This window comes from Rhinatrema bivittatum, unplaced genomic scaffold (genome assembly GCF_901001135.1).
Source record: "Rhinatrema bivittatum unplaced genomic scaffold, aRhiBiv1.1, whole genome shotgun sequence".
NCBI lineage: Eukaryota > Metazoa > Chordata > Amphibia > Gymnophiona > Rhinatrematidae > Rhinatrema > Rhinatrema bivittatum.
The window spans coordinates 84,501-108,978 of NW_021820977.1; the positions used below are offsets into that span (position 1 = coordinate 84,501).

At 44.4% G+C, this 24,478-nt stretch overlaps 1 protein-coding gene across 1 annotated transcript in view; it reads right to left on the minus strand.

The window, feature by feature from the left end:
* LOC115082339 (Schwann cell myelin protein-like) overlaps positions 1–24,222 on the minus strand; it is a 58,538-nt gene extending 34,316 nt beyond the window's left edge. Inside the window, exons 1-2 of the mRNA XM_029586574.1 lie at positions 24,190–24,222; positions 21,656–21,780 (exon numbers count right to left, since the gene is read on the minus strand). Coding sequence (XP_029442434.1) covers positions 21,656–21,698 — 43 coding nt within the window. The 5' untranslated portion in view covers positions 21,699–21,780; positions 24,190–24,222. The remainder of the gene's footprint in view (positions 1–21,655; positions 21,781–24,189) is intronic.
* Between the last annotated feature and the right edge of the window lie 256 nt (positions 24,223–24,478).

The window sequence follows — 24,478 nt, forward strand, 5'->3', positions numbered from 1 at the left end:
TTCCTCCCCCTTCACTCAAACACTTGTGGGCACCTGCCAAGGTACCCCTGCCCTAGAGGAAAAACACCTCCAGAGAGTGGCTCCCCCAGCCAGTTTGATTACCTACCCAACCCTTTTCATATGCAGACAGCAAAGGTCTATTAATACAGATATCATACAAAAACATATAATAACTTAGAATAATAATTCAGCCCCCTGTGAATGACTTACAATAGCAAGCATAGAAGATTTACATAGTATACTGGAGCAATCTCCATCTTATCAGCCATGATCCTACTCTTGTACTTTCCTTCTAAGTTCCAGAGTCTCGAGTAAGGATGTCGCCATCAGAATATCTTCTCTTTCCTTCCTCACCTACTCTTTGCCATTGTGATGTTTCATGGCATGGAAACAGCTTTTCCGCTGGCACTTTCTCCTTTATTGTTATTCCTGCTTTGGTGAGAATAGGCATAGCTTCCTCCAGAGACCACCACACCTTAGACGTTGCTTTGCTGATTGGGAATGCTAAACCAAAAGAGGAAAGCCAGCGATATCATATTTTCAGTAAGTAAAGTATCTGTTAAGGTTTTAGCCCTTTACGTGTCTGCATTGTGATAGCTGACATATCATTAAACAACTGTATATGGTGTCCCTTCCATATGATGGATCCCATTTCTCTTGCAGTTTGCATCACTTTGTCCTTAATTTGAAAATGATGAAGACACATCACTATATCTCTGGGCTGATTACACAGTGGTTTTCCCCAAGGATCGGTGTTGTTGATCAATTTTTACCTCCTCTGCAGCTTCACCTCTGCTGGTATTAGTCAGCACCACTCTGCATATTTCTTGTACAATGACAGCAAAATCCAGATATTCCACTCCTTCAGGGACACTGCGGATCATGATATTTCCTCTACGGGATCTGGTCTCCAGATCCTCTTCTTTATCATGCAACTCACTGTGCCCTTTTAAATTTTGTACATCATTTTGAATTTGTTCCAGCTCTTCAGTATGCTCTTCCACTCTATTCTGTGTCATCTATTCTCTATCCCAATTCCTCCACTCCTCATCACATTTCATTCACCACCTGCTGTATCTCTGATTTACAGCCGCAATATCATTCATTAGATCTGTGAACTGAGCATGAAAATTGGCTCAGGCCAGGCCTTCCTTCTGTCCTTGCTCAGTCTCCTTTTGACCAGCCTGTGTTAGGGAGAGGGGAACCAAACAACACTGGGAGGAGGAGGAGTGACAGGGGGGGGGGGAGGGACAGAGAAGTGAATCTGGTGTTGTGTTCCCCAGCTACGGCAGGCCCGCGGCCGGCTCCACTTACCCCCGACACCCGGGTCCCGGACCTGGCCCTTCCTCCTTGGCAGCGGTAAGCAGTCGCCTACGTGCTCACACTTCTGCTACGCTCCCAGGCTCCTCCGGCAGCTCTGCAGCCTCCTCCTGTCCCGGTCTGGTCTCCCATCGTGCGTCGAGGGGAGACACTACCATCTCCTAGTTCCGGCCTGCTTTCCTTAGGCGTGTGCACGCACCTTCACTGACTTTAAAGGGGCCACGGCAGGAAAGCCTCCTGCAGTCCCAGATGATGATGCCATTCAGTCTTCGCCTTGGCAACAGGTCTCCACGCTTCCTGTCGTGTGCTTAGTTGCTGCTCGTTTGTGCTCCTGCTCCAGTGCCTGTTCCTGTTCCAGCATTCGTGTTCCTGTTCCAGTACCTGTTCCTGTTCCAGTGTTCATGTTCCAGTTCCAGCTTCCTGTTCCCGCTACCCTCTGGATGGATTCCTTGGCTTTGACCCTTGCTTGAACCTGACCTTGTCTTCAGCCCCTTGCCCTGACTCCACCCTGAACCTGATCTCGTCTCCAGCCGATTGCCTTGTCTTCGACTTTGCTCCTTCGGACCCTGCATCTCTGCTGTTTCCTGTCACCCTGCCTTGGAAGGCGGGCCTCTCCGGGATCAACCACGCAGAAGCCTGCCCAAGACCAGCTGGCCCCGTTACCTAAGGGCTCAACCTGCAGATATCGAGGGCTGGTATCGGCGAAGCTCTAGTCGGCCTCCGCTTCCCATTCAGCCCCACCTCCCGACAGTGGAGACCCATGGGGGTTTCCCACGCGTGGCGCCAACACCACCTCGGGCCAAGGGTCCATCTCCGCAACATCTGGAGGGGGGTGACAAAGGAATTATTTACCCGGGTGCCATATACTTTAGGTACACCACTGAAAAAGATATGGCAGAAATATAAAAAGTTCAGAAAAGAATGACCAAAATGGTAAAGGGGTTGGAACAATTCTCCTATGAGGAAAGGCTAAAGGGGTTAGAGCTCTTCAGCTTGGAGAAGAGACAGCTAAGGGGGATATGATAGAGGTCTATAAAATAATGAATGGGATTGAATAGGTAAATGTGAATTGGTTGTTTACTTTTTCAGAAATTGAAAGACCAGGGAACACACAATGAAGTTACTAAGTTGTACATTTAAAATTAATGAGAACATATTTTTTTACTCAACACATTATTAAGCTCTGACTTTATTGTTAGTGGATGTGGTGAAAGCTATTAGTGTAGCTGCATTTAAAAATAGTTTGGACAAGTTCCTGGAGGAAAAGTCCATAAATCATTATTAAGGTGAAGATACCTGTACAGACAGGTAAATCTAAAATCAGAGGGGTTATGCACATCTACCAGCAAAGCTGACATCACAGTATATATACCCCTGCAGTGACATCAGCCCCTGCCAGTATTCTCCGTCTCCAGAAGATGGTGGACATGCATCTCCCTACTGGTGATTGCTTTAAAGTTCTGAAGGAGAAAAAAGAGGAAAATTAATTCACCCTGCTCTCCTGTGGTGATGCCTTCAGCTGAGAATTCCTGAGGTGATTTTCGTGGTCTCTCAGATGAGTGCCTTGGTCCAGTAGCTGGTTTTCCAACTGGCATGGACTTAGCTGTAAAAAAGAAAAACACAGCTGAAAGGCAAGCAGGTGCAGGAAGCTGAGCGCGGTGGTGAAGGTCTATGCCCTCTTCCTCCGCAGCCAGAGACTGACCTTGTACTTAGCCGGAATGGGCCAAGCTCAGGTAAAGGGTATTGTAAAAAAAAAAAAAAAAAAAAGAACGAACTTAAGTGGAATTGAGTAGGGATGCCTTCCCCCCCCCCCATCCCCCACCCCCGGACTCCAAGTTTGATGTACGATCCGACGGTCATTTCCGCCTCCAGTGGAGTTCTGAGGACTGGGGCAGCTTGGTGGGTTGAGCAGACCTTACGTCTAGGTCCCACTCCAAGGCTCTGCTTGTTCGCCGTGGCAGCCGCAGACTGCCCACTTCAGTTTATGTCGGATCATGCTAGTGCGCCTGACTGTGCAGCCTGTTGGCATTTGGTTGAGAGACTGGTTGGAGCATAGGAGCGATTACCAAGGCTTCTATTTTTGCATGCATGCATGCACCTTTTTTGCATTCACACACGTGCCTTTTTTGGGTGTATTATTTGAGCATCCTGAAGGAGCTCAGGTTGGGCACTAATATAGGCACAGTGTTGCCAGGTGCCTGTTAGGTGTATTGGCAGACTATGGCACCCTTAGGGAAGAAACCTAAGTGCCTTGCCCTATGTGTTGCTTGTCATATTCGGGCATCTTAACCTGGCATTCCTTTGACTTTGTGTCAGTGCTGTTTGGAAGACCAGGGAGAATTACCTCCTTCTGATTTTGCTAAGCCTGGTTCTTTCCAGCCTAGTGCGGAAATGGAAAAATAGCTGCCTGAAGGGTTGCCTGGTATTGGAGCCTAACTGTTCCTCAATGGGTGAATATAGTTCAGTAGGCACAGGTCAGTTGCCCCCTGGTTTTGACATGGATCCTTCTGCCTTTTCTTGGGTAGAATTTTTTCAAGGATTACACTCCTCCCTTTAGGCGCAGTCCCCAGCCCCAGCCAATCTTAACAACTCAGATTCACAAACGGTGAAATCCCATACACCTGGAGCTGTGGGTAAACACCAGGGTATGCCTGGAACCGGCCTTCCCGATAGGGACCCAGATGACATGGATGATGAGATTCATCCTTACTCCCTGGAGGATGGGGAAATTCCTCCAGGTTTGGAGCTGTATAGAACTATGTTGAGGTTCTTTCACAGAGAAGAGTTACCGGCTCTGATTTCCCAAACATTGAAGATGGTGGGAGTGCCTGGGGCTGAATCCATTCTGAGCCAAAGAAGGATCCTATTTGATTTCCTTGCATAAATCTTCATGCTTCTTCCTTATTATGGAGGCCATTCAAGAATTACTTGATCTTGAATGGGGCACCCCAGAAGCTAATTTTAAAAGGGGACGAGTCTTGGAAGGACTGTAATCCCTAGATCCAGTTGAAAGAGAGCAATTATGCTTTCCCCAAGGTGGATGCGCTTGTGTGTGCTGTTGCCAAGCGGTCGACTATTCCTGTGGAAGGGGGAGAGGCTTTGAAGGATGCACAGGTTACAAGAATTGAGACTATCCTTAAGTAGGCCTTTGAAGCAATGGCAATGAATTTGAGATAGCTTCCTGTTGTTCCCTGGTGGCTCACTCTTGTTTACTGCTCTCTGAGGAGGTCGATGAATCTGGCATGAATTCCAGGGCAGTGATGAAACCAGCAGCTGCCTTTTTGGCAGAGACAGGCTGCGATTTGGTCCGTACTTCAGCCAGAGGGTTGGCTTCGGTAATAGCAGCTAGGAGTCAGCTATGGCTGAGAAATTGGTCGACCGATACAACTTCGAAGTCTAACCTTTCGAAGTTGCCCTTTAAAGGCTCATTCTTATTTGGAAGTGAGCTGGAGAAAATGGCCAATAAGTGGGGTGAGTCCCTGGTTCCTTGTTTACCAGAGGATAAGAAACAGGTGCCAAAATCCTTCAGCACAAGAAGTCGTTCTAGAGTTCAGACATTTTCGACACTACAGAGGAACAATCTTTCAGTGGACTCGACCTTTGGGTAGATCTCAGTCCTTTCATCCCAGGCAGCCCAGATGGGGCACAGGCTCAGGTAGTGGAACACCCTAAGCCTCCCAATGAAAGTGTGCCAACCCTCCTCTGAATATGGAGATAGAAGGTTGTCTATCTCGTTTTTATCAGAGGTGGGTTGAGATCACAACAGACAAGTGGGTGCTGGAAGTGATAAAGGATGGCTATGCGCTGGAATTTTGCAGTGTTCCTTGGGATGTGTTCATGGTGTTTCCCTGCAACTCTCCTCAGAAAAGACTGGCCATGAAGGTTACAGTGTCAAGATTCCTCAGCCTGTGGGTTGTGGTTTCAGTGCTCATGCCTCAAGCAAATATGGGCAGATATTCCATTTCTTTCATGGTACCCAAGAAGAAAGGCTCTTTTCCTCCCATCCTGGGTCTCAAAGGAGTCAACCGTAATTTGCGTGTGACTTGTTTTCGCATGGAAACCTTGCGCTCAGTGATAATGGCAGTGCAGTCGGAGCAATTCTTGACATTTCTGGATCTCTCTGAAGCACACCTGCATATTCCCATCTAATTATTTATTTATTTATTTATTTATTTAAAATTTGTATATACCGATGTTCATCAGGGATATCAGAGCATCAGTGTTTGCTGAATTTCATGGTTTTGGGACATCATCATCAGTTTCAAGCACCACCTTTTGGTGTGGTGTTGTGACCGTTGCTGCTCGATGTCCTCACTCCGCCCTCTTTACCTGTGTGGCGACTCCCTCTGGGTTTGATGGACAGCTGGCTGCCACGGCATCTCCATGCCGTCTCCCTCCGGCGTCCTCGGACCAGCTCGACGTTGCAGTTCCGCCATGTTGCCTGAAGACCTAGGGCGCGCGCGTGCACGCTCTGATTGAAGTACCAGCAAGAGCGTGAACCTCAGGGGCGTCCCCCTGATATGACGTCATCCGCTTCCAATATTTAAAGGTCTCTATTTCACTATCTAACTGAGTTAGCAAGGAGGATTACTTCGGCTACACCTCCCAAGCTACTCTGCCTCCTTGGACTTACCAGAGGTACTCGCTCCTCGGGGGCCTCGCTCTTTTTCTTTCTTTCAGATTACAGATAGGAATCGGTACTTGCTCCTCGAGGGCTCATGTTCCTGGACACTCTGAAGATTCGCTACTGCTTGGAAGCTATCGCTGCTACAAACAATTGTGAGTTACTATCGCTCTCTCAGAGCTTTCCCTGGAAGCAGGTACTCACTCCTCGAGGGCCTAAACCTTTCCAGCTCCTGAGCTTCCTTGAGACCTTATGTGAGTTTTGTCATCTAGTTCTGTTCATGAACTCTGCCTACTCACTTTCTATAGTTTCTCAACAGCTCAGCCATCCTGGATCGCTGTTCCAGTACCTAAGGGACTGCAGCCCTGCCGGGCATATCAGCTCACTACTGCCACCTCTGGTGGTTTCAAAAACCTGTTTAATAAAAGAACTAATGTGTGTCTGCCTCCATACGCATAGCTGATGGTCCCTCTCGGGATATCCTCCCGGAGGCGTGGTCATCTGCCACCGGCCCACGGATCCACCTACTTATCAGATTTATTACAGATTGCTACTCCTTAGCAAGACGATATCTGAGACACTACAAGATTGCTAACTCCTCCTCCTTTAGGAGCCATTACATCATATTGCTACTCACAGCTCTATCACAGAGCTTTTCTAACAGATTGCTACTCCTATCTGATTGCTCCTCCCATCAGATAGCGAAACCTAACAGATTGCTAACTCCAGTGAATCCGGCTTAAAATATGGAATGTTGTTAACTCCAGTGGATCCGGCTTAAACTATGGGATGTTGTTAACTCCATGGATCTGGCACATCTCTCTGCCTTACAGGCTATACCGGGCCTGGCCCAACGCATCTCAGAGCAGCAAGAAACTTTGGAGAAACGTACTGCAGCATTTCATCAGCTACACACACAGAAGATACAAGGCACAGCTTCTAACCATGAAGGTCAGTTAAGGAGGTAACTTTAAAGACTGATGTACCACTGGCGGCTCCTATCCGCTTTTCCAGAGAAATCCAGAAGACCCAGGGTTTTCTGAACCAGTGCTGCATGCACTTCACGTTATAGCCAACTTTATTTCCCACGGCTCTTTCGAAGACCACCTACATCCTATCATACTTGGATGGAAGAGCCCTGTCGTGGGCATCTACCTTGTGGGAACACAAGGACCCTATTTTGCAGGACATAGAAGGATTTATGGACTTGTTTAAATCAATCTTTGATGACCCTGCTCGAATTTCTGTTGCCGGTTTTGCTTTGGTGGACTTGAAGCAAGGCAACAGATCACTGGCTGAATTCGCCATAGAATTCAAGACTCTTGCAGTGGAACTTCGCTGGGACCCCAAATGTCTCAAGACTCTCTTCTGCAGAGGCCTGGATACCTGTTTAAAGGACGAGTTGGCCGCTTGCCAGACACCTGACTTGCTGGATGATTTAATAGCCTTGGCCACTTGGATTGATCACTGGCTCCGAGACAAGGTTAAGGAACTCCGGCCTAAGGTGTTATTTGGGTTTAAACAGCCTAGTACCACCACTGCACCTCAGATGGTTCCAGTAACTTCTGCTGCTGATAAAAATGAACCGATGCAACTTGGTCATGGACACTTGACCTCCAAGGAGAGAAGATTTTGGAAGAAATGCGGCTTGTGCATGTACTGTGGTCAGCCCGGCCATGATGCCTCTACATGCCCCATTTTGCCCAGGAACTGGGCAAAATGGGGCCTAAGAACAGTCCTGTGGGAGGACTGTTCTTTGGCCTTACCGCGTCCTCTCCTCCACTCTCTCTCCCAGTCTCCTTGACCTATGGACCAGTCACGGTTCAGACTCCTGCCCTGGTGGACTTAGGATGAACAAAGAAGATAGATGCCTGATGTCTTATGAATTCCTTTATTGAAGCGGAGACACAAAATTTGCCCGACTCAGGCCGAGTTTCGCCGTTTAAAAACGGCTGCCTCAGGGGCTACAACATAAATAAATAAATATATAAATATTTAAAACACAATGATAGTATAAATCCAAAAGAATCCTTATTTTTTTTAAAAAAAACTTATTGAATATGTTATAATGGTGACATATAAAAAGCGCATGGAAATACATAACGTTCAAAACATAATAAACAACTATGAAATACTTATATTTTAAAAAATACTTATATTTTAAAAACTCACGGTTTGCATAACAAATTCAATAAAATTTAAGAGAAGAATTATTAATAGTTACCTTATATTCTCTCTAATTCACAATTGGGGTAACTGTATACGAAAGGTCACATAGAGAACTATGCGACCAACAGCATTATCTGGTCTGTAATGATTAAAAAAGGATGGCATAAATATCTAGGACATTGATATCGATATCTTGTTACTGATGAACTGTTCAAGAAATTATTTTTGCTGAAAACAATAACTTAATAATAATAAATGCAGATAGAGCAAAAAATTGATTCTGTAAACGATTAATCCAATGATGGTAAAAAATATATATGTAATTGAATATTGAAAGCTTGATTCAATTGTAAAAGTAATAGCTATAAATGTATGCATAATGAATTAATGCTGTAGTATCAACCATGCTATAAATAGATAAAATTAATATATCTTTTCGGAACCACTGTTGTAATTTATCTCTATTGAAACCAGAATGTATTGATTGATCAATATCAAAAACAATCTATGTGATATTGTAAACTAAAAAAATATGTTATCACTTAAAGTTGAGAATGCTGAAAAAAAATGTGTTTATATAAATGTGTGAATATATTGAACTGAAGTTGAGAAAATTGTACATTCATGTATTTATAAATTTGGTCACATCCATATAAAACAAAAGAGAATTCATATAAATGATAATGAAAGGAGATATCAATAACTATTCACCAATTGCCTCCTAATGAAATAGAGGGGGCTCGTGACAACGCCTACCATTTAAAATACCTAAAGAGGCTAGTATATATTAAATTCAACATAAAGCCTTCTAATACAAGAGCAGAGCGTGGAAATGTAGCGTTGGATGCCGAGTCAGAATCAATATCGGCATTTTTAGTTCTTTTACACATAATAAACTTATTAAATATATGTCAATTTGTCAAATAGCTTGCTTCATAGAATCTAACAAACTAATTCTTTGATATGTCAAGTATCATGTTCCGTATGCACCGTTAATCTAAAAACAGACTGTTTGCAGATACCAAAACAACAGAGGACTTTTAAACTCACTTCATTTACGAACTGCAAAAGTAAAGGAGTCGTTTATATTGTCATCTGTCCATGCAACAAGTTTTACATAGGGAAAACCATCAGAGAGTTCAATAAGAGAATTATTGAACACAGAAGTGCTATTACACGTAGTGTTCCATCGAAGCCATTAGTAGAACATTCTATTTTAAATAACCATAAATTCTCAGATTATAGATTTTGTGTTCTGCAGAAACCAGCGTTAAATTGGAGAGGGGGTAATCTAGATCAATTGCTTTTACAGCTCGAACAAAAGTTCATTTATGACTTTGATACTTTAACACCTAATGGACTCAATGCAGAAATAGATTATTCAGTGTACCTTTAGGGATTACACTATTTTCAATGATCTAACCAAAACCCCCCCCTTTTTTAAAAAAACTCACGGTTGAGAACAATTATGTTATTATAATAAATAATTTCAATTGTAATCATAGATTAGTTATCTTTTGTTTATCTGGTTTTAACATTTATGTAAGTCTAAATTATAATATTTAATTGTTTATTGATAAGTTTGTATTGCATTGCTTAAACTATTACCTAATAATGACTAATACATCATTAAATTAGGATGGCATAATACTTTTAGGACATTTTTACTTCAATTCTTTATCTCCAATGTTCATTTATAATAACTTATATGATAATTTATACAACATTCTCTTCTAAACAAGGATTAATGATGGTCCATCTCTGTTTTTTCCGTACAACTATTCTTATTTTTTATATCATTTTATTGTAATAGAAAGACTTTACACAAATTTAATTAGTTGTGTAGTACAAATATGCTTTTCACAATTTTTTTAATAGCTTGCTGTGTAACATAGACACGCCCCGATTTTAATGATTGACAGCACATCTCCGTCCCTCCTCCCCCCTTTTTTACATTTCCTTAGTTCCATTCATAAAATTACAATATGTGATACTGGTTTATGAGGTTGATTTCATTAGTTGTGGAATATAAACGTGCTTATCATCGAGCCACAAATAAAAATTTCTCCACTTAACAGCTAGTTGTGCAGTATAGACACACCCCTTTTTGAATGACAAGCTTAGTGTTTTCAAAAAAATTTTTTAAGTAATCTTAACTTCATTATAATTTTATAAACACATTAATAGCTTTTTTATATGTATAAACAATAGATTCCATTTTTGATTCATCTTTTCCGGTTTGATCGCTCACAAATGACAGCTGCAATTTGGCGCGAAAATCAACCATCGGTGCATACATAAATCACGTAGGCAGAACAGTCTCAATGTTTGACTTTTCAAGCGGAGAATTCACCGTGAACGCGCTCATGAGGTAAGTATTCTTTACAGGAATAATCATTAGAGGAAACTATTCTTTGTATCGACATATTTCAGATGCGATCATGGCACCTATAAGAATTAGTTTTTTAGATTTCACTAAGGACTTTATTTACTATATTGACATAACTTCAATGATACTTAAACACATAGATAAATTAGGCTTGCCGACTTTCATCCTGATTTGACATCTAGCTTTCTGAATTTGCCAAGATAGCTACATGTTAAATCGGCACGTATTTAAGGAAACCGAGACAATTTAATGAGACCGTAATACATAAAAGAACTGGGCTCGCCGATGTTAACCCCTACTTGACATCTAGCGTTTTGAATTCGCTAAGAAAGCTACATGTTGAATCGGCATTCATGTAAGGAAATCCAAATTTTAAAATGTACCAGCCCCTTTAGATAATTTTAGTTGCATACGCCGCTATGAGCCTCCCTATATTCCCTAACGAAGAATTTAGTAATACAGCAATAAACATCTCTTCATTATATGATCCTTGTTCTTCAATAAATGCGTCCATGGATGTGCCTATACTTACAAGCATAATTACACACAATAACAGTTTAGACTGCTCTCCTCTCTAGTTCAATACATTCACACACAAAAATCGTTTGTTTAAGATTCAACACATGATTTATAATAGTGGTTCGGAAAAGATGCATTTTTTATATATTTTTTATTTTTTATATTTTTTACAGTTTTGATGTTTTTGCAGCACTAATTCACTTTCAATCAGATGCACACTTTTAATTTATCACTCAATTGAAGTATCGAAATTAATTTTTTCGCACTCACACATTCACACATTCTCTAAAAAACAGATGCCATACAATTTTTCTTTACAAGTCTAATACACCATTCTATAATCGCTACACAAGCAATCATGGATTAATAATAAGATAACATTAAATAATGCACTTATAGTCACAATTTATATAATTGAATTAAGCCTTTTTTATTTAATAATTCAATACTTGATTGGATATTTTGTATTTATTATTTTTTCACTATCATTTGATCAATTATTTAAATTACTATACGAATCACTATTTAATATGCTCTAGTTGATACTTGACATATCAAAGAATTAGTTTGTTAGATTCTATGAAGCAAGCTATTTGACAAATTGACATATATTTAATAAGTTTATTATGTGTAAAAGAACTAAAAATGCCGATATTGATTCTGACTCGGCATCCAACGCTACATTTCCACGCTCTGCTCTTGTATTAGAAGGCTTTATGTTGAATTTAATATATACTAGCCTCTTTAGGTATTTTAAATGGTAGGCGTTGTCACGAGCCCCCTCTATTTCATTAGGAGGCAATTGGTGAATAGTTATTGATATCTCCTTTCATTATCATTTATATGAATTCTCTTTTGTTTTATATGGATGTGACCAAATTTATAAATACATGAATGTACAATTTTCTCAACTTCAGTTCAATATATTCACACATTTATATAAACACATTTTTTTTCAGCATTCTCAACTTTAAGTGATAACATATTTTTTTAGTTTACAATATCACATAGATTGTTTTTGATATTGATCAATCAATACATTCTGGTTTCAATAGAGATAAATTACAACAGTGGTTCCGAAAAGATATATTAATTTTATCTATTTATAGCATGGTTGATACTACAGCATTAATTCATTATGCATACATTTATAGCTATTACTTTTACAATTGAATCAAGCTTTCAATATTCAATTACATATATATTTTTTACCATCATTGGATTAATCGTTTACAGAATCAATTTTTTGCTCTATCTGCATTTATTATTATTAAGTTATTGTTTTCAGCAAAAATAATTTCTTGAACAGTTCATCAGTAACAAGATATCGATATCAATGTCCTAGATATTTATGCCATCCTTTTTTAATCATTACAGACCAGATAATGCTATTGGTCGCATAGTTCTCTATGTGACCTTTCATATACAGTTACCCCAATTGTGAATTAGAGAGAATATAAGGTAACTATTAATAATTCTTCTCTTAAATTTTATTGAATTTGTTATGCAAACCGTGAGTTTTTAAAATATAAGTATTTTTTAAAATATAAGTATTTCATAGTTGTTTATTATGTTTTGAACGTTATGTATTTCCATGCGCTTTTTATATGTCACCATTATAACATATTCAATAAGTTTTTTTAAAAAAAAATAAGGATTCTTTTGGATTTATACTATCATTGTGTTTTAAATATTTATATATTTATTTATTTATGTTGTAGCCCCTGAGGCAGCCGTTTTTAAACGGCGAAACTCGGCCTGAGTCGGGCAAATTTTGTGTCTCCGCTTCAATAAAGGAATTCATAAGACATCAGGCATCTATCTTCTTTGTTCATCCTGACGGCTTTCATAGATCGCCTTCCTTCGTGCCTGGTGGACTTAGGGGCAGGAGGCAACTTCATTCTCAAATGTTTAGTGGAATACTTGAGGATCCCTCTCATCAAATTAAAAGATCCACTACTGTTATCCTCCATTCACGGGGTCCCCTTACCGGGCAATGTAACTTGCGAAATCATACCAGTTACGCTTGGCACCGGAGTGCTCCATATGGAAACAATCTCTTTCTTTGTACTGGAAAAGGCTATGCACCCTGTCTTTCTGGGCATCCCTGGATCTCTCACGGTGGGGCCCAGAATGTCATGGGAGGTGCTTTAAGGAGATCTCGCCTATCATATGCATGCCTACGACTCCAGTGATGCCAGGACTGTCGCCCCAATATGCATTCTTCGGGGATGTGTTCTCCAAAGAAGCGGCTGATATTCTTCCTCCACATAGGCCCTATGACTGTGCCATAAGACTGAAGCCCAATACCGAGCCACCGAAAGAACGGGTGTATCCTCTCTCAGTTCTTGAGAATAAAGCTATGTCAGAATACATTGAAGAAAATCTCCAGAATGGTTTTATCTGACCTTCTAAGTCGCCAGCCGGCGCAGGCTTTTTCTTTGTGGGGAAGAAGGGTGTTTTCTCCTCCGCCCTCTCTTCCAGTCTCCGTGATCTGCAAACAGGCTTCGGTTCAGACTCCTGCCCTGATGGACTCAGGGGCAGGAAGCAACCTTATTCTCAGACATCTAATGGAAGACCTGAGGAGTCCTTTCATCAAATTAGAAGATCCATTATTGCATCACAACTTGAAGTGGGCTTTGGACGTTCCTTTACATTGCCACTTCTCCTGAAGATCTCAGTGACGTCCACAGCAGTTCAACTCTTGGCTGTTGATATTCATAGTGCCTTCTACGTTCACCTTGGCTCTAAGGCGTTCAACATCAATCCGCATTCATGGATTATAAATTTAGAGATATCTGTCACTTTCCATCCATTCGAAGGATGTGTCTGATGAGCCACAGCACATAACAGATCCGAAGAAGATATCTTTGGCAACCAGCTAGTCTGTTTCCAATGGTAATGTCACCATCTAGAAGTGGATTTTGGACATACCCCAACATCGCCACTTCCGCTGAAGCCTCAGTGATGTCCATATCAGCTATTTATTACTGCTAAATTCTACTTCATCTCTCATCCAGCAACTTCTACTGGAGAGTCATTTTTAGAAGTGGGTCTTGGACATACCCTAACATCACCACTTCCACTGAAACCTTCATTGACGTCCACAACAGCTCTATGCATTGCTGCTAATATCATCAACAACACTGTGCAAGATTCTTCCAAATCTCAAGATCCACCTGTCATCAATGCAGAAGATGATTTAGAAATTAAGATCAAAGAGATTCTGGATGTTTGTAACAGAGGCAAGACTTTTGAATATCTTCTGATTTGGGAAGGCTTCGGCCCCGATTTAATCTTTTGGGAACCTCAGACCAATATCTTGGACAAAGAGATGCTTCATCAGTTCCACCTCGCGCATCCTTCTAAACTTAAGCCTGGTACCCGAAGAGGAGATCGCCCTTTGAAGGGGGGTACTGTTGCGACATCCTCACTCCGCCCTCTTTACCTGTTTGGCGACTCCCTCTGGGTCTGATGGATGGCTGGCTGCTGCGGCGTCTCCATGCCATCTCCCTCCGGCAACCTGGACCGGCTCGATGTTGCAGTTCCGCCACCTCTCCTGGGGGCGCGATGCAATATTTAAATTAAGGCTCGCGCTGTCAAGGAGGTGCTAGGGGCGATGCTGAGCAGCCATTGTCTAGTCAGGTTAGGGTTCATTCCACTAGGCTCAGGCTGTGTCATGGGCAGAGGTTAGGTTGTTGTTTCCTGTCAATATTTGCCGAGCTGCAACGTGGTCCTCCTTACACATCTATTCCAGGCATTATCACCTGAATGTGCATGCCTGGGAGGACGCAGCCTTTGCACGTGTGGTTTTGACAGGACAGTGGGCAGTCTCCCACCCTGTTTGGGAGTAGCTTTGGTACATCCCACTGGTTCTGGATTCACCTGTCTGCACACTAAGAAAAGAGAAAATACCACTTACCTGATAATTTCCTTTTCCTTAGTACAGACAGGTGAATCCAACTTCTCACCCTCGGCTGCTGAATATTGTGCTGTGGTCCTTCTGCATGGCTGTGTGTTCCAGGGAGTACTGGTAAGTGTCAATCCAGTCCCTAGATTGATGTTCTTACACTCCTTATCTGAGCTCAGTGTTTTTCTGTTTGCTGAGTGCTAGAATGATTATCTGTTAATAATCAGGTTTTGCTAATTTGGCCACAGTTGGCTTTTGCAGATAATATTGGCAGGCTGATGTCACTGCAGGGGTATATATCTTGTCATGTCAGCTTTGCTCCATCTCCATCTCCATCTCCGGAAGGAGTGGAGAGAATGAGACGAGATTTAAAGAAGCTGGAAGAGTGGTCGAAGATATGGCAGCTGAGTTTCAATGCCAAGAAGTGCAGAGTCCTGCATCTGGGGTGTGGAAATTCGGAAGAACTGTATTCGATGGGGGATGAAGGACTGATGTGCACGGAGCAGGAGAGAGACCTTGGGGTGATAGTGTCTAACGATCTGAAATCGGCGAAACAATCGGCCTGGATACTCGCTTGAAAGACGAGCTGGCCGCTCGCGAAACACCTGACTCGCTGGATGAACTAGTGGCTTTGGCTACTAGGATCGACCACCGGCTTCGTGATAAGGTGAAAGAACTCCGGCCTAATAGAGGACCAGGTCAGAAGGAGGCTAGTGCTAAACCTGCACCTCGGATGGTTCCAGTAATTCCTGCTGCCAGTGGAAATGAACCGATACAGCTTGGTCGCAGTCATTTGACTTCCAAAAAGAGAAGACTTCGGAAGAGGCATGGTCTGTGTATGTACTGTGGACAGGCTGGTCACGATGTCCCAACATGCCCAATTCGTCCGGGAAACATATGAGCCTAAGTCCTGCAGGAGGACTGTTCTTAGGCCTTACGATGCCCTCTCCTCCGCTCTCTCTCCCAGTCTCCTTGATCTGCGGACCGTCTGAGTTTCAAACTCTTGCCCTGGTGGATTTAGGGGCCGGAGGCAACTTTATTCTTCGATGCCTATTGGAACATTTGAGGATCCCCCTCGTCACTTTGAAGGTTCCACTTCTCCTATCTTCCATCCATGGGGAGCCCTTACCGGGCGATGTGACTTGCCAAACTGTACCGGTAACTCTTCGCACCGGAGCTCTCCATACCGAGTCAATTCCCTTCTTTGTGATAGAGAAGGCCATGCACCCTATCGTCCTAGGGTTACCCTGGTTGCAGTCGCACCAACCCCAATTTGACTAGGCATTCTTGGAACTCTCCCGCTGGGGCCCAGGTTGTCATGGAAAGTGCCTTAAGGAGATTGCTCCTGTCATCTGCATGCCTACAACTCCAGTGATGCCAGGACTGCCGCCCCAATACGCATCTTTTAGTGATGTGTTTTCCAAAGAAGCTACTGACATTCTTCCTCGGCATAGTTCCTATGACTGTGCCATAAGACTGAAACCCAATACTGAACCTCCTAAAGGACGGGTCTATCCACTCTCAGCGATTGATAACAAGGCGATGTCAGAAGGGTTTATTAGACCATCGAAGTCTCCAGCCAGTGCAGGCTTCTTCTTTGTGGGGAAGAAGCACCGTACCTTATGTCCTTGTATCGATTACCGAGGTCTGAATGAGATCACGATTAAAGACCACTACCCCCTGCCTTTAATCTCAGAGCTGTTTGACCGGCTTCAGGGGGCCAAAATTCTCAAAACTTGACCTGAAGGGGACCTACAATTTAGTTCGCATTCGCAGTGGCAACGATGGAAAACAGCCTTCAACACTCGAGATGGCCACTTTGTGTACTTAGTAATGCCTTTCGGCCTGTATAACGCGCCCGCTATATTTCAGAACATGATGAACGACATCTTGTGGGACTTGTTGTACAAGAGTGTCACGGTATACCTGGATGATATCCTGATATTTTCTCAGGATTTGCCCACTCATCTAGAGGATGTCAAGCAAGTACTACGCCGACTCCGTGAACACCGGTTCTACGCCAAACTATCCAAGTGTGAATTTCATAAAGACTCCATGTCTTTTCTTGGCTATATCGTGTCTAAAGATGGCTTCCAGATGGACCCTCAAAATCTAGAGAGTATCAAAAATTGGTCCCAACCTACCAGCCTGAAGGCCCTGTGATGATGTTTTGGGGTTTACCAACTATTATAGAAGCTTTATAAGGAACTACTACAGTACCCTTGACCGCAAGGGTGCCAACGCTTCAAAATGGTCTGTGGAGGCCATTTCCGCTTTTGAGAAATTAAAGACTGCCTTTTCCATGGAACCATGCTTATGGCATCCTGACCCCAACAAGCCATTTATCAGAGAAGTTGACGCTTCGGATGTCGGCGTGGGGGCTGTATTGAGCCAAACTGGAGACTCTAAATCCTTACGTCCCTGCTCTTTCTTCTCACGACGTTTCTCCCCGGCAGAGAACAACTATGGGATCAGAGATAAAGAGCTCTTGGCTATTAAGCTAGCATTCAAGGAATGGCGGCCTTGGCTCGAAGGCGCTCAACATCAATTAACTGTATTCCCGGACCATAAAAATCTAGAGTATCTCCACCATGTGCAACGTCTTAACCACAGACAAGCTAGATGGTCCTTATTCTTCAATCGTTTTGACTTTGTGCTTAAATATCGCCCCAGAGTCAGAAATACCAGAGCTGATGCCTTGTCACGCTCCTTTCTCTTGGAGGATGTGCTTGAAGAACCTCAGCACATAATTGACCCGAAGAGAGTTATCTTGGCGACTATACATTCTGTGCCCGCTGGTAAGACCATTGTGCCTAAACACCCCAGGAAGAAAGTGCTCTTTTGGGCACACGATTCCAAGCTGGTAGGCCATCCTGGTCAACGCCGCACCCTGCTCAAGATCCAGAAGTTCTATTGGTGGCCTACTATCAAGAAAGTTACCCTATCCTACGTGGCATCTTGTGCCAACTGTACCAAACACAAACCTGCTTCTGGCCAAATGTGGGGATTGCTGCAGCCACTGCCAGTTCCGGAACAGCCTTGGTCACACATTGCTACTGACTTTGTAGTCGATTTACCCCTTTCTGGAGGAATGAATACCATCTGGGTAACAGTTGATCGCTTCAGCAAGATGGCCCATTTTGTGGCGCTGCCTAGCTTACCTTCAGCCTTGGAGCTTGCAAAGCTCTTCATATCGCACATTTTTCACCTTCACGGCGTACCAAGATACATTGTTTCAGACCGAGGATCTCAATTCATGGCAAGATTCTGGAGGGCCTTGTGCAAGTTATTCGACATCTCTCTAGACTACACTTCAGCCTATCATCCGCAATCAAATGGCCAAACAGAATGGATGAATAGAACCTTAAAACAGTTCATTCGAGCCTATGTGAGTTGCCGTTAGAATAACTGGGCTGCAATGTCACCTTGGGCTGAATTCGCTATCAATTCTCATCCAGCAACATCAACTGGATCAATACCTTTTGAAGTGGTATACGGACGCTCTCCATCACCGGTACTTCCACTGAAGCTCTCAGTGATGTTCCCAGCAGCTCAACCTACTGCTGATGAAATCCATAACCTGTGGACTCAGACGATAGACATGCTAGTTAAAGCGAGTGACCATGCTTAGATATTTTATGACGCTCACCATTCTCAAGCGCCTGTCTTCAAACCCGGTGACAAAGTCTGGTTATCTACCAAACATCTCAGACTGAAGTTACCCTCCACTCGTTTTGCTCCTCACTACGTTGGACCATTTCCAATCCTCCGACGTCTTGGCAACATCACTTACAGTCTGAAGCTACCCACCCAGACTAACATCCACAATGCTTTTCACGTTTCACTCTTGAACTCTCTCATTCTCAGTGAATTCTCTTCCAAGACTCAGGAACCACCTGCCATCTACGCAGAAGATGACCTAGAATTTAAGGTCGAAGAGATTCTTGATGTCCGAAGACGAGGAAAAACACTTGAATACCTTCTTTCTGGGAAGGTTTCGGCCCCAAAGAAAACTCTTGGGAGCCTCAGGCTAACATCCTTGATAAAGAGATGCTCCGTAATTTCATCTCGCGCATCCTTTGAAGCCTAAACCTGGTACCCGCAGAGGAGACTGCCCTTTGAAGAGGGGTACTGTTACGACTGTCGCTGCCCGACATCTCCACTCTGCCCTCCTTACCTCTTTGGCGACTCCTCCCACGGTTGATGGATGTCTGGCTGCCATCCTCTCCAGCGTCCCCGGTCCGGCTTGGGTGCTGCATCCCGCCATGTTGTTCAGCTGCCATAGGGTGCACACGCCGTGAGGCCCTGCTTCTTATTCTTTCTTTGACGTAAACCTCAGGGGCGTCCCCCTGTGATGACGTCACACATCCCGGATACAAAAGCCTACTCTGCTAGCTAATCGAGTTAGCAAGGGGTTGAAGGGACTCCTTACAGATGGGATTCGCTCTCTGTACCTAGCTACTCTGCCTCTCCTTAATTGGACTTATTCTATTGGGGTCCTCGCTCCTCTAGGGCCCATGTTCCCGGACTCGCTGTCTGAGCTCACTTCTGCTTGGAAGAAACCGCTGCCTACACCATCAGTGAGTTACCATCTATATTCTCTCAGAGCTGTTCCTTGGAACCAGGTACTTGCTCCTTGAGGGCCTGCCTCTATTCCAGCTTCTCTGTTATCTTCCGGGAGAAACTGCTGTGTGAGTAACCAACCAACGAGGCTCTATACCAGAACCCTGTGTATGCTCCACTGTACTCACTATCTCAGTTTCTCTCCACTACAGCACAGCTATTGAGGGATCGCTGTTCCAGTGTCCTGAGGGACTACAAGCCCAGCCGGGCTTCATCTCTACTCACTACTGCCACCTCTGGTGGCTTCTCAACTCTGTTTAATAAAAGATAATTGTGTGTTGTGTGTCCTAAAGTTGAGCCTGACCTGTGGCCCCTCACAGGACTTCCCCCTGTGGGTGTTGTCATCTGCCACAGTGTCCAAGGGTCCACCCAAAACCTTACAAACAATAACACAAATGTAGTACAGTTTAAGAAAAAAATCAAAACATGTCTATACCAACAAGCTATTGATGATGAAAAAAACAAGGCATTAGAGGAACAAATTGAAATAACAACTGCTCGCTAGCAAGTAGCTAAGACTTGAGAAATAGTTCATATTATGACTGAAAGGCATGCACTGGTCAATGATATGATTGTCTATGTGTGTGATTCATTTAGGTATTAGAATGTAAACTGTAACTACTTTTTTAATGTAAGAATGATGCTGCTGTATACTGTGGGGCGGATTTTAAATGCCCTGCGCGCGCCGGCGCGCGCAGAGCCCCGGGACGAGCATAAGTCCCGGGACTTTCTAAAGGGGGCGGGGAGGGGGCGTGTCTAAAATGATGCGGCGTTTCGGGGGCATGACGCGGCGTTGCGGGGGCAGGCCCGGGGGTGTGGCGCCGGCCGGGGGACGTGGTCGAGGCCTCCGGACCAGCCCCCGGGTCGGGTAATGGCGCGCCAGCAGCCCGCTGGCGCACGCAGATTTACGTCTGCTTTTAGCAGGCATAAATCGTGGAACAAAGGTATGGGGGGGTTTAGATAGGGCCGGGGGGGGGGTGGGTTAGGTAGGGGAAGGGAGGGGAAGGTGGGGGGAGGGCGAAGGAAAGTTCCCTCCGAGGCCGCTCCGAAATCGGAGCGGCCTCGGAGGGAACAGGCAGTGCGCGCTGGGCTCGGCACGCGCTGGGCTCGGCACGCGCTGGGCTCGGCGCGCGCAGGTTGCACAAATGTGCACCCCCTTGCGCGCGCCGACCCCGGATTTTATAAGATACGCACGGCTACACGCGTATCTTATAAAATTCAGCGTACTTTTGTTTGCGCCTGGTGCGCGAACAAGAGTACGCGATCGCGCAATTTTTAAAAATCTACCCTTGTATGTTTTAGATGCATTTTATTATTTAAATAAGTGTTAATTATTGTAAACCGATATGACGGTCTCCACCAAATACCGGTCTAAAAAAGTTTTTAAATAAATAAATAAATATTGCACTTTGACCTGCTGGACAAGGCACATTGGGACCGATGCAATAAAGTTGCATAGAAAGCGGGCACTGAACAGTCACCCCAAGGGGGGGGGGTGGCCATGCAATATTTAAATTAGGGGGTCGCGTTAGCAAGGAGGTGCCATACGCCGGTCACGAAAACCGACACCGAGTTTATCGGCGTCTGTTTTCCTTACCGGTGGATGGCAGTCACGAACATTGACACCAGGTTTATCGGCTTCGGTTTTGGTGACTCAGCTGTCCGCCGGTAGAAAACTGATGCTGATAAACTCGGCGTCGATTTTCGTGACAGGTCGACTGTCAATTTTTTTTTTACTTTTGTTTTCTTTTATTTTTTATCCTACTTCATATCACAGGTTAACAGTGCGCTGGGCTGAGAGCACCGTATTGCATCGGCCCCATTGCGTGGAAAGGAAAAAAAAAAAAAAGTAAGGTTTCTGTAGTGCATGGTTGCTGGCTTTTGGACTAAGCTCAGAGGCAGTTATTATTTCATTATTTCTACAGCGTACAAGTCCCAGTTCTTATCCCAGCTCTGTCACTCTCTCTGTATGTGATATCACCCGAGTTACTTTTATTAGTCTTCAGTTCTCAGTTGTTATCTGCTAATGACTGTGCTTGAGATAACCTCGGAGGGGGGGGGGGGGGAGCGTTCTTGCTATTCAGGGGGGGGGGCTCTTTACCTTGCAGCAGAGTGAGTGTGAGAAGTCTCTGCAGGAGCTCCATTCCCTGCCCTGCCCGACAAGCTGGCAAGGAGAAAGGACCCCCAATCTCTGCCAGTGGGGGTCAGAGGATGTGACTCACAGCCCTGGAAGGAAGACAGAAAGAAATCATAAATCAAATGGAGGTAAAATACTTTCTTCCTTTTTTGGATGGCTGAGGGGAGGTGGAGGGAGACCCTGGCAGGGGTGGCAGTCAAGAGGCAAAGCGTCTCCACGTCTTGTACATTATTGTGATCTGTACAACGTTCTTCATGAAAAGAAAATAAGAAAAACACGACCAACGGAGTGAGGTGCATCGGCAGAGCTCTCTTTCAAAATTAAAGACAGCGCCGTCTCCATCCTTCTGCGAAAAAACAGCAGCAGAAGTAACAGCAGCAGAAGCCCCTCCCGCCAGTCATTTTCATTCCATTAATATGGCCAAAATCTACGCCATCAACAGAGCAAAAGAGAGGAAGTGGAGTTTTATGCCAGGACTTCACCTGCACAAATGGTGCACACATGAAACTGATTCCTCATGCTAAGAGCAATAAACAGGGGATGGCACAGCAAGCTTCTCTCTCTTCTGCCCCAGATCAGAACAGGACAGGCACAGCGCAGGGAGCAGCAATGCAAGCTTCTCTCTCTTCTGCCCCAGATCAGAACAGGACAGGCACAGCGCAGGTAGCAGCAGTGCAAGTTTCTCTCTCACAAACACACTGTACCCATCACAGGACAGATACAACGCGGGGTAGCAGCAGTGCAAGTTTCTCTCTCACACACACACAGTAGCCCATCACAGGACAGATACAGCGCAGGTAGCAGCAGTGCAAGCTTCTCTCTCTTCTGCCCCAGAACAGAACAGGCAGAAGCACTGCCGGCTTCCCACACACACAGCCCTGCCACAGAGGAGGTACAACGCAGGTAGCAGCAGTGCAAGTTTCTCTCTTGTAGCCCATCACAGGACAGATACAGCACAGGTAGCAGCAGTGCAAGCTTCTCTCAAACATGAAAATCTTGTAACCTTGTAAATAATTTGCTGTAAGTTATTCCCCCCTCTTCTCGCTCTAACTCCCAGTTATTTATTTCCCTGTTTTATTGTAACTGTCACTCTCCTTACAATGCTCTTGTTACAGTTGTTTGAGTTATCTCTTTTCTTGCACACTTTGTTAAATGTAAACCAGTTTGATGTGATCCATGTCACGAAAGCCGCCCGGGTATAGTAAAAATAATAAATAAATAAATAAAATACAGCTCCCCATCACAGGACAGATACAGCGCAGGTAGCAGCAGTGCAAGTTTCTCTCTCACACACACACACACTGTAGCCCATCACAGGACAGATACAGCGCAGGTAGCAGCAGTGCAAGTTTCTGTCTCTCTCACACACACACACACACACAGTAGCCCATCACAGGACAGAGACAGCGCAGGTAGCAGCAGTGGAAGTTTCTCTCTCACACACACAAACAGTACCCATCACAGGACAGATACAGCGCAGGTAGCAGCAGTGCAAGTTTCTCTCTCACACACACACAGTAGCCCATCACAGGCAGATGCAGCGCAGGTAGCAGCAGTGCAAGTTTCTCTCTCACACACCACACTGTACCCATCACAGGACAGATACAGTGCAGGTAGCAGCAGTGCAAGTTTCTCTCTCACACACACACAGTAGCCCATCACAGGACAGATGCAGCGCAGGTAGCAGCAGTGCAAGTTTCTCTCTCACACACACACACTGTACCCATCACAGGACAGATACAGCGCAGGTAGCAGCAGTGCAAGTTTCTCTCTCACACACACACACTGTACCCATCACAGGACAGATACAGTGCAGGTAGCAGCAGTGCAAGTTTCTCTCTCTCACACACACACACAGTACCCATCACAGGACAGATACTGCGCAGGGAGCAGCAGTGCAAACTTCTCTCTCTCACACAATACCCCATCACAGGACAAATACAGCACAGGTAGCAGCAGTGCAAGTTTCTCTCTCACACACACACACACACACACAGTACCCATCACAGGACAGAGACAGCGCAGGTAGCAGCAGTGCAAGTTTCTCTCTCCCATACACACACAGTACCCATCACAGGACAGATACAGTGCAGGTAGCAGCTGTGCAATTTTCTCTCTCTCTCTCACACACACAGTACCCATCACAGGACAGATACTGCGCAGGGAGCAGCAGTGCAAACCTCTCTCTCTCACACAATACCCCATCACAGGACAAATACAGCGCAGGTAGCAGCAGTGCAAGTTTCTCTCTTACACACACACACACAGTACCCATCACAGGACAGATACAGCGCAGGTAGCAGCAGTGCAAGTTTCTCTCTTACACACACCCCACCTCAGGAGAGGGGTAGCTTGTATTCCCTATCCCTTCCAGTAAATAAATCATTTCAGGTTATTGCGGCCCGGCCAGCTTAAAGTAGCTCTTTGCCACCTAAAGTCAAAAAGAATTTTTTACTTATAAAATGAAACAATGAAGAGACAGAGAGAAAAATACATACAGCTCAGTGCAGGCAGTCCCCGATCAGAGCAGATAATTTCAGAAATAGGGAACTTCATGCAAACTGCTGAACATCCCTTACAAGCAGATTGCAAAACCTTTTTCCTGAAGGCCAGGAGAAAGGGTATTGAGAAATGTTGTGCTTATACAACAAATGTAATTTCCTGTGCGTTCAACAGTATCTATGGGTGGTGGGGAATGACGTGAAGAGATATTTAAGAGGCTGATGACATTGAAGACTATGGAGGCAGATTTCTTGGTTAGGAACCTACCCTTTCATACACTGACGT